This window comes from Notolepis coatsorum (assembly GCF_963971535.1).
Source record: "Notolepis coatsorum genome assembly, chromosome: 6".
NCBI lineage: Eukaryota > Metazoa > Chordata > Actinopteri > Aulopiformes > Paralepididae > Notolepis > Notolepis coatsorum.
The window spans coordinates 76,576,690-76,594,322 of record NC_140170.1 but is presented as its reverse complement, the minus strand read 5'-3'; the positions used below and the strand labels follow the sequence as shown (position 1 = coordinate 76,594,322).

Below are 17,633 nucleotides of genomic sequence, written 5' to 3'. Positions count from 1 at the left end.
TGTTCACCTTCACATGCAATATGTTACTGGGTATATGACAGAAACAGTCTCAACAGACCCAGGCTATGAATCCATGTGGTGGCGCTTGAGAAAATCTCATGTTGTCACCAAAAATCATCAGGTTTCTCCCTCTAGGGGTCATGAGTGTTCACAGAAAATGTTACGACTGTATAACTAACAAGTCAGGAGACATGCTCATTTGGAGGTGGAAGGTTTAGCCTGATTGGAGTGTTAGAGGAAAGGTGATGGGATCAACACGTCCTCGTCGGGGCATGAATGTGCACAGCAAATTTGATGGCAATCTGGCCATTACTTTTCAAGATATCTTGTTCTCAGTTTGGCCTGATGGTGGCACTAGAGGAAAGGTCATAGGGTCACCAAAATCAATAGGCTTCTCCGTCTTGGGGCCATGAATAGGCACAGCAAATTTCATGGCAATCTGACCATTACTTTGAAATATCTCATTCACTTAACAGTGGCTCAGGGGGTAGAGTGGTTGTCTGAAAATCGGAAGGTTCAATTCCCGCTCCTCCCAGGCAGCATGTCGAAGTGTCCCTGAGCAAGACACTTAACCCCTAACTGCTCCTGATGAGCAGGTTGGCACCTTACATGGTCGCCTCTGCCGTCGGTGTGTGAATGTGTGACTGAATGTGAGGAACAAAATTGTAAAGCGCTTTGGATAAAAGCTCTATATAAATGCACCATTTACCATTTACTTAAGAGGCTCACAGACTCATTTACAGACGGGACCAATTACATAACCTCATTGGGGGAGGTAATCAATCAATTCCACAACCCTGAGTATATTCCAAGACAACTCTACAGCGGCGGTTCACAAAGTGGGGTCTGGGGACCGACACAGGGTCCTTGAGAGGGTTCTGGGGAGCCCAACTAAATGAGAAATACGATAAGATATTCCTTTATTGATATCCTCTGGGAAATTCAGGCTTCATAGCAGCATGGGGGAGGGGAGGTACAGGTATGGGCATGGTAATAGTAGAAAGACATAAATATAGGCAATAAAATGAGATCTGAATATAAAAAGGAAATGAATAATAATAAAGTGTAAACAATATAATGGACTCTGAATATAATATGAGAAAGTAAACAGTGTAATCAAAAGGTGCAGAGGGTCTGTATGCCCCATCAGTTATATTATACATCAATAAATATGGGCAATAAAGAATTTGAATCTGAATATATACTATGAGTAAAGTAAACAGTATACACAGGATCAGTATTCACAAGGTACCCTAACTGGCACGATATACATCATACTAGTTTAGTTTCGCTATCATTTCAGTGTATAAATCATCACAATGAGAGAATACTATTCTGACAATAGGCTTCACTCTCTCCACTTACCTACAGTATAGACGGTTGTGGAACTCTGGATTAAATCACATCTTCTCAGACGGGTAGCCCTGGAAGAACATCTTGTCAAATGGCCTCACACATCTATTTAATTTTTTGGAAGAACCATTACTCTAGCATACTGTCATGTACCCAGGACTTTTCAATGATTGCGGTACAGATTGAATTACCATCTTAAGCCAAACTGTGGCTTTTAGCGTCATTTCAATTCCTCCGAAGTACAATAGTTCAACACATCAGTAACTACTTCATACCTTAAGCAGATTTAAATGTCGAGAGATGATAAAGTATTCTAGGTCAGGGTGCCAATCATGTCTGGGAAATTTATTTCTTTGTTTGAAATTGTAAAACAGGTGCATATCTTTGTACCATATTCCTGAGAATGAAAAAGGACAAAGTTGTAAAGACTGAAAATGAAATAAATGGAGAGTTAAACATAATTTGAAGGGTTGTCGATAATGCAACCAGATGTGTACAAAAGAGAAATCATCTTTATGGACCAGCACATCAAAGATGATACAACAGCACCCTCTAGTGGATAGGAACCAAACTGGATGATCTTAGTCTTAGATCTTAGAACTCTATTGAAATGAAGAGGCTGGGTCAAGATACTTTTAAAACAGACATTGTGTATTCCAAAGCAGAAAATGCCTTCCAGATACAGTGCAAAAAAACAATACAGTCCGCTTTCAATCCCAGTGTTTACATGACATAGCTTTAGAAAGATTTTTCTTTTTTAAAAGGATAACCCTTTTCATCATTTGTGTTTTTTCTGTCATCCTACAAGGCATAGAGAAGTTTAGTGGCAACATAAATATAAAGCAAAGTATGTTAAAATCATGCATAACTTTCCTAGACGATGACAAGTTAGCTACAATAAATGCCAATAAAACACAATAGTTCTTCTCCCCATTCAATCCAGTTATTCATTGCAAATGTGCTTGTTCATGCCTAGGTCTGTGATTATAACCACTGGATAAAGGATTTACCAACACAGATGAATGCATATAACCTTATGCAACACTAAAAGGTTAAACACAGAATACACACAATAGTAGAGTGGTCCTTGATTCAGGTTGAGGTTGCATAGTCATTAGTCATACCCTTGTCACATTCTGATAGACAGTTACAGTTTGTCAATAAAAAATTATTAGTAACCAATAATGTTACGTATACATTGCAAGACAAATCTGGTTAAAATTCTTTGGTTTAAAATATAGGTCATATATATATATAGGTAAATAAAAAAGGTTTGTGTTTAGTGTCAAGTTAGTAGTTAGTGTCATAATAAAAATAATTGCACAGTAGTTTGTCCACATGATTAGTAGGCAATAGGCATGTATCAGTACAAGGATTCAAAAAGGCAACAATCCATCAGTTGATGCGGTGTACATACACCATACAGTCTATTTAGTTAAAGGTTCAGTACAATGAAAATCTTGTTTTTTCAATCTTGTTGCATTTTCTTAACAGAAAGCATGTTGGCAGAAAATTACCCAAAATGTTAGAGCTGTTGTGAAAATTATGACTAAAACCTGTGCTCAGGGAGGGTGCACTAGGCCACGCCCCCTCAACATACAGAGAGTTGGCTGTGCTCAGGGAGGGTGCACTAGGCCACGCCCCCTCAACATACAGAGAGTTGGCTGTGCTCAGGGAGGGTGCACTAGGCCACGCCCCCTCAACATACTGAGAGTTGGCTGTGTTCAGGGAGGGTGCACTAGGCCACGCCCCTCAACATACTGGGAGTTGGCTGTGTTCAGGGAGGGTGCACTAGGCCACGCCCCCTCAACATACTGAGAGTTGGCTGTGCTCAGGGAGGGTGCACTAGGCCACGCCCCCTCAACATACTGAGTTGGCTGTGCTCAGGGAGGGTGCACTAGGCCATGCCCCCTCAACATACTGAGAGTTGGCTGTGCTCAGGGAGGGTGCACTAGGCCATGCCCCCTCAACATACTGAGAGTTGGCTGTGCTCAGGGAGGGTGCACTAGGCCATGCCCCCTCAACATACTGAGTTGGCTGTGCTCAGGGAGGGTGCACTAGGCCATGCCCCCTCAACATACTGAGAGTTGGCTGTGCTCAGAGAGGATGCACTGAAACACTTCTAACAAATCAAATGATACATCTGAAGCTGAAATGATAATCCTTACATAAATATTCCACAATAAGCAATTTATGACTGAATTAAAACATCATTGTACTGGATCTTTAACATAACTTTTGTCCAAATTCAAAAGAAAGGTGTGTGAGAAGGCCCAATCTGTGGACATTTTGACTTTGATACGGATACCAGCCTAAGTATCACAATACCGGTTCTAAAATGATACCACGGCAAAAACATTAGCAGCTAGCGTTAGTTACTTTAGGTCATCGAACTGTCGGCTTGTAGGACATAATCTTTACTCACACATGCTCCTAAATAATCCTTCGCACACATCTATTTTAGTCGCAAATCTAGTGAAATGCTTGCACTGTGGAGTCCTGGCTTTAGGCAGAATCACCAACAGACAATGTGGAAAATGCCTTGGTGCGTGTTCAGCCAACACGGTTGACACGCCCACTACGCAAAACGTGCACTCTCCCTCTCAAACACACACACACTGCTCCGGCCACGCATCCAATCAAAATACGGCATCAAGCTATTATTCTAAAAGTATCGATACTAATGAAATGGAGTATTGAGACCATCTAGAAAGCATTGACGGATTCAATCGCGCAGCAGCTCGGCTGGAGAGGAGCTGAGGACCAGTCCAGTCCAGCAACAGTATGTTTGCGTGACGCGCTGAATAAGACTGCAGCTACATTGATTGATCCGTCAATGAAGGGATATAAAATGTACAGAAGGTATTACTGTCCCTTGGATTATTTTTGAATTAGAACATAACGTAATTTCCATCGGTCCAACAAATGGATACTACCGTTAAAGATCAAAGTAAGCGTTCTACAGATATCGAGCATCATTTTGTAAAATGTCTGGTGTCACCAGTAATACCGGTGTTGTCATGAGTTTATTAGTCATGTAGATCCACCACCGAAAAGATATAATAGCAATGGAGGCTTATTTTCACTCTCTAGTTCAGTGGTGCCCAACCAGTCGATCGCGATCGACAGGTAGATCGCGGGCTGATTTCAAGTAGATCTTGATTAATAAAATTAGATTATATTTTTATTTTTTTTGCTAAATCAACTCTGCCTCTCCTTGTTAACTACAACAAGCAATGCTGTTTGTTATTTAAGATGAGGTCGGAATCGGCACTGACAGATTTGTATTCATTATGCTGCTTTTATAAAGCCTCAAATGACGGCTTACAATATACAATTTTGGCTGGTAGCTCTCGGCTAGGTGGTAAATTAAAAAGTAGATCTTGGTTCAAAAACGGTTGGGCACCCCTGCTCTAGTTGATCGACTCTTCAAGAATGTATGTGAATATAACCCACATTTACATATGGTAAAAGAAATCACAGATTGGGGCTTTAAACGCAGCTTAATGATAAAACAGCACCTTCGATCTCACTTCAGTTGTACTCGTTTGTGACTTGTTTAAATGCTGTAACATGATCACAAAATAACACAGATCATACGCTACTGAATCGAAACCGTGGAAAAACTTGTGATATCACCAAATACGGAATTGTTACCTTAAGAATGGAAAACGTATCATATATTGCGATGCCCGAGGTTTACACCCCTGATAATATACAGTATTATGTCAACGTTATAACATTATATAACGCAGTATTGCTTATGTATCGTACTTGTACTTTAGTTGAGCAGCTGTGGAGAGGCGAAGAAGTTGACCTGGCGATTGGAGGTAGTTGATCCTTTACCCTTGACGCTCCCAAATCTAGAGGCACACAATACAAACACATTTTCAGTATCCATCTGAAATGTACTTGGTGAAATTCATGCTATTTGCATGATGTGCGAGTGAGAGTGAGAGTGAGAGTGAGAGAGAGAGAGAGAGAGAGAGGTGAAACAGCATTGGTGATAGACAGAATATGAAGCATTCTGGAGGAGAGAAAAGGAGAAATGTAACACCATCTGACAAGTGTCAGTGTGTGTGTGTGTGTGTGTGTGTGTGTGTGTGTGTGTGTGTGTGTGTGTGTGTGTGTGTGTGTGTGTGTGTGTGTCCTTACATGGTAGTGCTGGAGAGGGTCTGCCTGACGCGCTGGGACAGGGAGCTGGAGGACGGTGTCTTGGCCATCACATTGTGTTCTGGAGTGGTTACTGGTCCCAGGATGCTCACTGGTGGGGGTGGTTGGACAGGCATGTCAAATACTTTCCACCATGATGCAGACAAAATGTATTGATGACTTTTATATTGTATAAAAAAAAAAAAAAAAAAAAGAGGGAAATGCCACCCATTTCAAGAAGTAAAACGTTATTCCTGTTGCCCCGGGACAGTTCAGTCTGTCTGTGAATATCTCCTCAAGCTAGGAAGGGTTCCACGAGTGAGAACAACTTGAATGTGCGACATCACCTGGATACGATATGACGGGGCACTGACTTTGTGGAGCCACACAATGTTAGATGAGTTCTCGTTCGGGATGGGCATTTCGATAGTCACTGGGAACTATTTGAATACTACTCAGAAACTGTTCTCCTAGCTGTCAACAGACTGTTATGCTACCTAGCTAGCTAGCTACCAGTACCCAGAATGCCGTTCAGTGGTATAACAGTTAATAGGATCCCCTCTCAATACACTACACAGTGTACGTGCCGGTAAAAACAAGGGAAATTCCATTTTTGTGACAAAACAATATTCGCATAAACTTACTATATATTTTTTCCTTTAATATCATTTAACGAATATTTGAAAACCAATGTCCATCCCTAGTTCTCATAAGTTTAAGTTCATATTGCCAACAGGTCTGAACCAAGAATTTAAACCTCATTTGGGCGTAAGAGCTCACAAACATAGACTGAACTGTCACAGGGCTCACGAATAACATCATGTGGAATCACCCCGTGGTTGCTATAAGTAATGTAGGTGTACGGGTTTCCAGAGCAGATTAGCTGTGTCTCTTGAGGTACCATTTTGGTCTGGAGTGTTGAAGTACTGAGGTCCGTCCATGGTGAGGTTATCTGGATTGGCGTACTGCCTCCAGTAGTCTGCCGGGATACTCAGCAGACGCTCGACCACCTGGGAGACGAGGAGAAGCTCCATTTAGAACCGTTCTTAACCCTTTCACTACCACACTACAGAAGGTTAACCTTTCACTACCACACTATCAAAGGGTTAACCCTTTCACAACCACACTACAGACGGTTAACCTTTCACTACCACACTACAGACGGTTAACCGAAGGGTAGTGTGGTAGTGAAAGGTTAACCGTCTGTAGTATGGTAGTGAAAGGTTAACCTTCTGTAGTGTGGTTGTGAAAGGTTAACCTTCTGTAGTGTGGTAGTGAAAGGTTAACCTTCTGTAGTGTGGTAGTGAAAGGTTAACCGTCTGTAGTGTGGTAGTGAAAGGTTAACCTTCTGTAGTGTGGTAGTGAAAGGTTAACCTTCTGTAGTGTGGTAGAGAAAGGTTAACCGTCTGTAGTGTGGTAGTGAAAGGTTAACCTTCTGCAGTGTGGTAGTGAAAGGTTAACCTTCTGTAGTGTGGTAGTGAAAGGTTAACCTTCTGTAGTGTGGTAGTGAAAGGTTAACCGTCTGTAGTGTGGTAGTGAAAGCGTTAACCTTCTGTAGTGTGGTAGCGAATGGTTAACCTTCTGTAGTGTGGTAGTGAAAGGTTAACCATCTGTAGTGTGGTAGTGAAAGGTTAACCTTCTGCAGTGTGGTAGTGAAAGGTTAACCTTCTGTAGTGTGGTAGTGAAAGGGTTAAATTACCCAGTGAAGTGAACCGTGACTTGTTATGCTACCTCATAATGGACTGCATTTATATAGCACTTTTATCCAAAGTGCTTTACACCATATGCCTCACATTCACCCAATACATTTACACACAGACCATGCGTGGTGCCAACCTGCTCATCGGGAGCAGTTAGGGGGGTTAAGTGCTCAAGGACACTTCAACGCGCTACTGGGAGGAGCCAGAATCGAACCCGGGAACCTTCCAATTACCAGCCGACCACTCTACCTCCTTGTCACCCTACTTGTCACCCTACAGTGGGACCAGGGACCTCATGACTGTGCAGCTATGTACTACCAACGCATGCCAAAAACGACCTGTACGTTCACATATTTTACTCTGATTGCTTCTATCCCCAGGCCATCAGGATGCTCAATGACAATGACACTGTAACAACCCATCATCTACACTCACTGCAGTGCACACACATCCACATGTACACACTCACTTTACATTTATCTATTATTAAAGAGATTTGCACTACATTCATACCTCATTTGCACCTTACCCTAAGTTTTGTACCTCACCTCATTTCTGCATTGTACCTCACTGTTACTCATTTTACTCTGTATTGTATATATGTATATTGACTGAACATTCCTTTACTTACATTTATTTAAAAAAAATACACTGTATGTAGCACACTCTCAGGGGCTCATACAGAAACAAGCATTTCATCATAAAGTATTCTGTATTTTATTATGTCAAAAAATAAACAAACTTGAAACTGATGTTAAGTTAAAGGGATAGTTCTGATGTTTGGAACCCTAGCCATATTTCCTCAACACAACGATGGTGTTGATCGGTTGCGAGTCCTTTCGCAAAACAATCCACCCCGTTCCTCATACTAGCTCCAGCTAGTTAGCCACAAAACGAATGCAAAGTTAATGGGGTCAAGTTCCTGTCTGTACAAGCTGACTGAGGCTCGCTGAGATCTACTTTGTGTGCACGCCTATTTGTTGACCTTTTCAAACGAGTCTTACCTTTACAAGCCTATGTTAGAAGAATCAACCTGACTGGCGATTAAATGACCGGCTGGTCATAGATTATCAAAGGACATACAATACTGTCCAAGAAAGACCCTGGGAGTAACGTGATGAAGCATAAAGAGACCAAAATTAACAAAACGATATGCATGATGCAACGATGGTGAGCATACGACAGCTAGTGGGTGTTTGTGCTGTGTGGTTTAAGTTTAAGTTTATTTAGATCCCATTAGCCACAGCAGTGCTGGGGCTATTCTTCCTGGGGTCCATAACACGTACAATACAGTTACAGACTTATACACTCACAACATTCACATGTCATACAGACAATTAAAACAACAATAAAAACCCTAATCAAATTCATAATACAATACAACAATATATACGCCTTATGAATTCATAATACAATACAATAATACCTACTCATAATTAATTCATAATACAATACAGTATAATATACTATTTAGCTTTTACATACATTATCTATGTTCATATCAGCCAATTATACAATCTTTTAATAATATATCCCTATCAGACACATGCCTTTTCATCTATATATACCCATCTCTTTATCAGACGCATACATTTTCATTTACGTACACACTATCCATTAACACTTTGATTGCCATGGGTTAAATTCATGATATACCACCCCTTGCCAGCTCTATTTAACATGGAGAAGTTCCCCTTCTTTGCAGGGCTATAACTTTTTTAATTCTATTGCTAGATTGCCATTATTAGGGCCCATTCAATGTCCTATATGTATTGTTCATGGTGTAGCAACGTTAAACTTTTTCATTCACATATTCATACTAAAATATGGTCTAAAGTATAAGTATGTTTTCATCTCTTTCTGCAGCTTTCTCCAGAACGTGATTTATAGCCCCAAATGCATTATATTGATGATCAAATACAGTTTGGTAGGAATCTGTGCGAGATAAAAAATTTCAACTGGATGTACTTCTAGGAGTTACTACACGTCATCTGATGTTGACCGGATGGGCGAGGGGGCATTTATAATTCCGTGGGCAACGTTATACCATTCATCTAATGTGGGTCATATGTTCATCATAGCAGTTTATATCGAACACGGTAATACTACACGCTAAAACTCACCCCAGTCTCCTCGGGCCATTGGGCGATCAGCGTGGAGTAGACAGTTTTCCATTATGGGATGTCGAAATACCCGATCCATTTCCAGGTTGTATAATAGTATAATTTATACGTCCAAATCATGTTGTTTTTTCGAGTTATTTCCACCGATCGATGTTCACTGTGTGAAGACGGAGTCTCTCTAACATTAGCGAGTGCCCGGACCACATATGGAGTGAGTCCTGCCGGTTCAAAGGTTGATATCCGGTTTCGATCTGCCGATCGGCCACCAGATGGCGCTCTTGAACCGCTAGAGGGTTGAGAGGAGATCAGCACTGTGTGTCAAGGCTGCGGAGGGGAAATATGATTTCGATCACAGATTTTTGAAATATTGATATCAAAGACGAGTCACGGCGTCCTCTGCAACTTGAGCATGGCGGGGAATAACGAGTTCCGGCGTTTTCGGCAGTTAAAGTGTTAAGGAATGTCAATTTCTTTTTTTGATCCACTTTTTCTCCCATTTTCTATATTTTCTCCCATCCTAATCGTATCATCCAATTCAACCCTCCCGTCACGAACGCTGTTTCTTGCCTCCCACAAGCCGGCTGCAATGTGGACTAAGTCATACATAGCACAAGTCCCCTCCGGTACTTGAGGTAACAGCAGTCGCATCTTTTCACCTGCGCAGCTCGATCTCTGTGGCGAGGAGTAACGCGTGGGAGGCTCACGCTGCCCCCGACACTTCCTGTTCTACTGCGCAGGCGCACCAACCGACCTGTAGGAGTCGCTGTCCACAACGCCCGATCCCCACCCATCAGTTTCCCACCCCCTAATACGGCCAATGTGTATTAGTATGAACGACCAGCAAAACTGAAAGCAATGTGGAGCGCTGGGCTCGAACAGGCAAGCCCAGCGTCTCAGTCATTCGTGGCGAGCGCCTTGCCCACTACGCCACGTAGCCGCCCTAAGGAATGTCAATTTCTTTGGTTGAAAATGTTGTTTTACCACGATTTTGAAACGACATTTACTATTCTCCTGCTTAACATGACTGGGAAGAGAGTTCCATTCCTGCATACCACGGAACATGACAGTTCGCTTCATTGCATTCAACCTCATTTTTGGAAGTGTAAAACCTCGTGCAGAAGCATGTCTGGTGGAATGGTTGTGTCTGTCAAGACTTATAGATAAATTGTTATATAAAATTGAGGGGATCTTTGTAACAAGAATATTCCTAGTGAATACAAGGAGTGAGCAGAGTAATTTATGTTTGACAAGTAACCAAGTTAAACAACTGTGCATCGCTGCAACATTAGTTCTGTACTCACAGCGAAGCGCTATACGTGCTGCTTTGTTTTGTACCATTTGCAATTTTTTCAGTTTATTCGTCATTACATTCGACCATACTGCAGGACAATAGTCAAGATTTGACAAAACCAGAGCTTGAATTACCTGTTTGATAGAATTTAATGGTAACAAATGAGCACATCTTTTAACAACAGAAATCCCTCTTCCCATTTTCACTACTATATTGTTTATATGGTGTGACCATGACAATTTACTGTCTAATGTTACCCCTAGGAGTTTAGTCTCGTGGACTTGATTAATTACCACATCACTTATCAAAAGTTTCAAGACTGGGTTCGTTCGAGTATGGTTTGAACCGAAAATGATGCTACTTGTCTTTGATATGTTTAGAACTAGTTTGTTATTCTTTATCCATTCCATCACTGATTGCAACTCTGCCTTTAGGACCGTATTTAATTCATTGGCTGTTGAGGCTGATGTGTAAATCGTTGAATCATCCGCATACATAGAAATATAGGACTTATTTAGGACAAGAGGCATGTCATTTGTAAATATGGTGTAGAGCAAAGGCCCAAGGCAACTTCCTTGGGGTACTCCACACCTTACCGTTTTAACTTCTGAGTAACTCCCATTAAAAAAAACGATTTGTTTCCGGTTTGCTAAATAAGTTTGAATCCAAGATAGTGCAGATGAGGAGAAACCGTAACATTCAAGTTTTTTAAGTAAGAATTTGTGATCTATGATGTCGAATGCTGCAGTAAAAGACAGCGCCAACCATTTTCTTTTTATCTATCTCTTTCAGCCAATCATCCGTCATTTGGGTTAAAGCAGTCGCTGTTGAATGTCCTTCACGATATGCATGTTGAAAATCAGTGGTTAATGTGTTAAAAGAAAAGTAGCATTTAATCTGTTCACTTACTATTCTTTCCATCAGTTTACTTAAAACTGGCAGTGGTATTACTTTGGCAGTTTTCCACTGTTGCGGATACAAACATTCACTAAAGGATTGATTTATAATATGACAGATAGCAGGGGCAATTAAATCAGGGACCAATTTCAGAAGTTTCCCGTCAAGACCGTCAACACATGGTGGTTTGTTTTTAGTGGTACTTAACATATGTTCTATATTACTTATAGTCACACTATCAAAAAATTTAATTTACAAATTTTCTTTCATTATTTTATTAATTAATATAAATATGATTTTTCATTATCTATTGTTTGCATATTATTCCTTAAATTATCTACTTTTCCAATAAAATTATTGTTAATATGATTAGCAATCTCAACTGGTTTGGTGAGGAATTTTCCTTCCGTTTCTAGAAAGGATGGGGTAGGTTTCTTATTCCTGCCCATTATTTCATTTAGAGTATTCCATAATAATTTACTGTCATTTTTAATATAATTAAACCTATTTTCATAATACAATTTCTTCTTCTTTTTATTACATTTTGTAACAACATTTCTTAATTTACAATATACCTCCCAGTCTGATTTATAACCTGATGTATTTGCTATTAATTTAGCTCGATTACGTTCATTCTTTTAGTTCATCATCCAACCATGGTGTTCTGGTGGTGGTATGGTGGTGAAATGAGTATGGCCAATTATGAGTCCCATCGTTGTGGGCATATAGTGTTTACTTGGCTTTATTGTCATGTCAGAAGATGCAACAATATTTTCCATCAGTGCACATGGCATTGCTTGTTTTGGAAACTAGTGTTTGCGTCATAGTTTTCACAATCTCCGCCTCTGCCTGTCCACACTACTACACAACCTCGGATTTTGCAAACAAAGACGGGGTCTGTACCGTGCTGTGGACATGAGTTTCAGTCAGTTCTAGTAATGTTACTCACTGTGCCTTGCCTTGTATATATTATATTTATCTATGTTTACCTTATTTTCTAGCACTCGCTTGTATTTAAATATGTTTAAGTTACCGGTAAGTATCGTGTGATTTTGTGTGAAGGGCGGACTAGCAAAGTAAGATTTTCATTGTATGGCAACCTGTCTGTTTAACTGTGCACATGACGATAAACAATCTTGAATCTTGTTGCTACTAATGATGAGTAAATCACAGTTAGGGTTTTCAACAGCGGACCGTCGACTCTCAGAATAACTGTTGTGCACATCCCTATATGAAATCAGATCTGTATTGTATTTGTACAATAAAAGCGCCTCGCTCCTTACAGGCACAGAAACAGCCCGTTGAGAACACGACTGAAACAGAGGGGTATGGAAGCTACTAGATTGCCTAATCGGAGTAGTTGTTTTTCAGCAAAAAGACGTCAAAGACATGTTTAGGGACCTCAAAGACCTATATTAAATTAAAGGACTAAAATATGTCCCCTTTAAACAATCTAAACGGAGCAGACTCCCGACCTACCCGTGGCTGTCGGCTGGTGTCGTGGAGGATGGTCATGGGGTCGGGGTCTGCGACGGCGTGGCCCACCAGCGTGGGGCCAAACACCCTGGACAGGTTGGTCACATCCATCTTGGTCTGCCCACACCGAGACACCCTGTGAACACAGAGCGGTTTGAGTCATTCCAGTTCAGAGCAAAGAACTGCATGTTAAAGAAGGCACCCTCCCACACAGAGCTCTATGCTGGTACATCACACAGCTCTGCCTCCAGAGCCTTATAACTGGAACCACTTCGCGACCTCCACCACCAAATTCATTTGAAAGAAAATGTGTCAAAACGTTCAATTACATTAAATAGTATTAAGCTTGTCTGATCATTTATGAGCTATGCAGTGACATGGTCATCAGAAGAGTTCTTATTTTCTGCAGGAGGAAACATTTATGGCTGCGTTCATCGTCGCTTCCATGGGCGCAAGTGACTAAACACTAAACCTCAGGGCAGCTCTGGCTGCAATTGTAGCTTACCACCACCGGTATGACTGTGTATGAACGAATAATGGACTCTGTGAAGCGCTCTGGGTCAGTGAAGAGCACTATATAAATCCAAGTCATTATTATTATTATTATTAAACATGGCGACACACAGTGAAAGTGAAACATTTGAGCTTTTCCAACTCATTGTCGGTTTGTATTTCTAAAGTAGGCTCAGAAATATTGAGGGAACCTTTGGGCAGAGATGTTTGACAGTGAAACGTTCTCCAACCCTCTGCATAGGAGTGTAAAGAAAAGTAGGAGGTTATCTATTGTGTCCCGTGTGTTGAGCGCATGTCTTTACTTCTGCAGATGGATCATCATGCAGGCCAGCGTGTCTCGGTTGGGCTGTGGCAGGTCACAGATGGTCTGGTACAAGATGGCCTGGCTGTTGCCCTCATCCTGGATTTCTGTTGAGGAAACCACAGACCAGAGATATGATACAACAGTCTGGTAGCCAGGTCCTCTGTTCCATGCAGCGGACTAGACTAGAGATATGATATACCAGCTGGCCAGGTCCTCTAAAACTAGCTTAGCATTGCAGATCAGGTCGCCCGTTGTAACTGTGGACTAAAGGCCTCTGCATGCTACAGAAACTTCAAAGCAACTTCAACACAACATCGACAAAGCAACGGTGTTGCAGACACATTACCTTTATGCTTCTGCAAAATCAACGCGCAGCCTATGATGCAACAAAATGTACCCCGGATGTGCGGCTCGAGCGCGCCCAGCCCGCCTGAATACTTTGGGCAGCCGAAGGTGCGCACTCTAGCAATTACAAACGGATTTCCCTTCTCAACCATACATCGTTAGTATAATAATAGCCCTGTTTATGTTTGTTTTCGCTTGTGTTCTTGTATATAGTGTAATATAGTTATATCGCCACATCAACCCAGTCCATCCCCATTGTTTCCCCAATCTCCTTCCACGGATTCATCGTCATAATGCTATCCTTGTAGTCTTTAGACCCGCTATTATATAAATGTTGGTACTTTCGGACCTCCTCTGCAATACGTTCCTGCAGTTGATTCATTTTAAACAAACAATTAAACAAGTGTAATGAAACAATACACTAGCTATCGAGCTCCTGTCAGAAAGTTTTCTTTTGGTCTCGAGCCAGGAAAACACTAGAAGTGACAGACAGCCCCGCCCCCATTCACTACCAACCAATCACTGCTACGCAATACCAACGCAACGGGTCTTTAGATTAGATTTTGGAGACAGGTACGCAACGTCCTCGCAACACAGTCTACAAGACTGTCTGCAACAAGCGCGCTGAAATCGCGCCGATGTTGTGTTGAAGTTGCTTTGAATTTGCTGTAGCATGTAGAGGCCTTAACACTGTCTATTAGAACTGTCTATTCCAACATTATAACAGCTGACCTGCTGCCCCCATGAAGGCCTTGTTGAGCTGGAAGGTGAGGAGGGGTTCTGGGAGGTTCCTGAGGAAGTCTTTGAGGACGCCTGTGATGACGTGGATGTCATCCACCTTGCTGAGAGCAGGCAGGGTTTTACCACGCAGCAGCTTCTCCTTCAGGTCCTTGACCGAGCGCTCTGCCCCGGAGATACGGTACAAACCCACCTGAGACATGGAGACATGGAACAAACCAAGCTGAGACATGGAGACATGGTACAAACCAAGTTGAGACATGGAGACACATGGTACAAACCAAGTTGAGACATGGAGACACATGGTACAAACAAAGTTGAGACATGGTACAAACCAAGTTGAGACATGGAGACACATGGTACAAACCAAGTTGAGACATGGAGACACATGGTACAAACCAAGTTGAGACATGGAGACACATGGTACAAACAAAGTTGAGACATGGTACAAACCAAGCTGAGACATGGAGACATGGTACAAACCAAGCTGAGACATGTAGACATGGAGACATGGTACAAACCAAGCTGAGACATGTAGAGGATGGAGGAAATGACATCTTCATTGACCACTTTTTATGTCCACAGTAGGCAGAGCCTATCCGAGGACATTATACATTGCATTTGGTAGCGTCTGTGTGTGTGTGTGCGTGTGTGTGTGTGTGTGTGTGTACTAGGTGTGCAGTGTGTGAATCGGTGACTAATTACAGAGGAACAATCTGCTGTGAGGAGAAAGGAACAATGGTGTAACAAAAAAGTTGACTGAATTATAAAAGAAATAATAATAATAATTTAAATCCATGATTTACTTGACCATCTAAATATTTGGAAATTAGCTCTTTCATATCTCAAAATATGTTATTTACGAACATTGCAAATGTAGGCAAACCTATCACGGCCTCAATAGTCATATAAAACAGTCTGTACCTTAACACTTTCAGTGCCAACGACGGGAAATCTCGTTAGTTCATGCCAACCGTTGAGTGCCGTTTTATCAATTTTCATTCATTTTTTATCAATATAGCCTCACGTTACCAGTGGGGATCTGTCTGAGCTCGAACAGGGAAAATACCGCCCCCTATGGTCTCTCCGGATGGTACTGCACCCCATTGGATTGGATTGAATGAAACGCATGGGGGGGAAAAAAAGAGTCCGGATTCCACATTTTACTTGTCAGGCAAGTAACCGGAGACGATCCCAGTCATTGCCCACCATCAGAACAGCGTGGAATGTCTTTTGACCACCCAGCGTTGGATCAATAAACGCGATCGATATTTGGAATGGCGATCAGGAATTGGAATAATCTTTTTGGAGAACATCTGATCTGAGGTAAGGAATCTATTTTACCAGTATTGGGATAATCAGAGCTGTTTTCACCCATATATCAACTTGTGTGGCTGTGTAGCTGATCAGGAAATAAGATGATGGATTTTTCAGCCCGCTTCTATAGCGTGCATAAGTACACATATACTATCGATAATCTAGCGTTTATTTGAAAACTATTCATAAATAGGCCGAAAAATTACAATGTGTTTTGTGTATTACAGTAAAGCGCGATTCCTGCAGATGTTTTTTTCTTTTCTGAAAGTTTCAAAAAACTAGCGTTTTTCAAAATAGTATAAAGCGGAAATTAACCAATTAAAAAACTATCCGTTTCGACAATGTTGACTGCAAACAAGTCATTGATAAGTGACAGTCGTATTAGACACATAGCCATAATTTAAGATATAGTTTATGCGTTCACAAATGTGAGAGCTGTCATTGAATAGAGCGGTGGCACGCAACAGGGTATATAGGACTGGCACGGCTGGCACGGAAAGTGTTAATCAAAAAGTAAAACAACAAATTTCAGAGTGAAGAAAACATCCTCAATCCAATATATCATTGTGTAAACAAATGCAGTGGGGGTTTGCAAACACTGATTGTACCTTTAACACTTTGGATGCCAGCCACGACATAACACGTGTTAACAGTAGGGATGTCCAGATCATGTTTTTTTGCTCCCGATCCGATCCCGATCATGTGATTTTGAGTATCTACCGATAGCGATATTTTCCGATCCGATCAAAACGGCAGACCAGCCACACTCTCAGACCCAAACGCATTTCCTTTGATTTAATTATACATCAAATGATTTATGAAGTTAACTTTTCACCTGGATAACGTCAACATTCAGGGTGAATGTAATGTGAGAAATTGGGATTAAAAAATTTAATTAAATTAAAAATGTAATTTGCTGGTCTGCCGTTCTGCAGCTGGATACTATTGGTTTGTTTTGGCAAAATTCTTCTGCTCTGTGTGACAATAAATAAATGAATGATGATATGCAATTTAAAACCAAAACTAAGGCCTCAGTATGAGTTTAAGACGTGAACACAGTCATGTTTGTTGAATAAAAAATAAAAAATAAAAAAGGCAGATTTTTTTATGAATTTTTTTGCCGATCCCGATCTTCGGAAAATCACATGATCGGCCCCGATCCCGATCACGTGATCGGATCGGGACATCCCTAGTTAACAGCCCGCCCCCTGAATGCCCAGCACGGCAATTAGCGTGATTTATTTTTAATTAGCGATCTGAATTCATATTTCATCAACCGAGTCTACCGTTGGGAAACCAGACCCATCAGGAGCTCAGATGTGAAAAAAGCGCCCCTATCGTCTCCCAGATGGTAATGCACCCTTTTGGAATGGACTCAATGAAAATGGATGAGAAAAAAATACTCCGGAATCCACATTTTACTT

At 41.3% G+C, this 17,633-nt stretch overlaps 1 protein-coding gene across 2 annotated transcripts in view; it reads right to left on the bottom strand.

Annotated features, from left to right (window-relative positions):
* Positions 1 to 1,804: 1,804 nt before the first annotated feature.
* The window catches only part of LOC311230466 (rac GTPase-activating protein 1-like), a 32,542-nt gene continuing 16,713 nt past the window's right edge, over positions 1,805 to 17,633 (bottom strand). For both annotated transcript variants that reach the window (XM_084316758.1, XM_084316757.1), the window contains exons 12-17: positions 14,887 to 15,085; positions 13,808 to 13,913; positions 12,996 to 13,128; positions 6,407 to 6,515; positions 5,509 to 5,617; positions 1,805 to 5,216 (exon numbers count right to left, since the gene is read on the bottom strand). In XM_084316758.1, the coding sequence (XP_084172884.1) occupies positions 5,135 to 5,216; positions 5,509 to 5,617; positions 6,407 to 6,515; positions 12,996 to 13,128; positions 13,808 to 13,913; positions 14,887 to 15,085 (738 nt within the window). In that variant the 3' untranslated portion in view covers positions 1,805 to 5,134. The remainder of the gene's footprint in view (positions 5,217 to 5,508; positions 5,618 to 6,406; positions 6,516 to 12,995; positions 13,129 to 13,807; positions 13,914 to 14,886; positions 15,086 to 17,633) is intronic.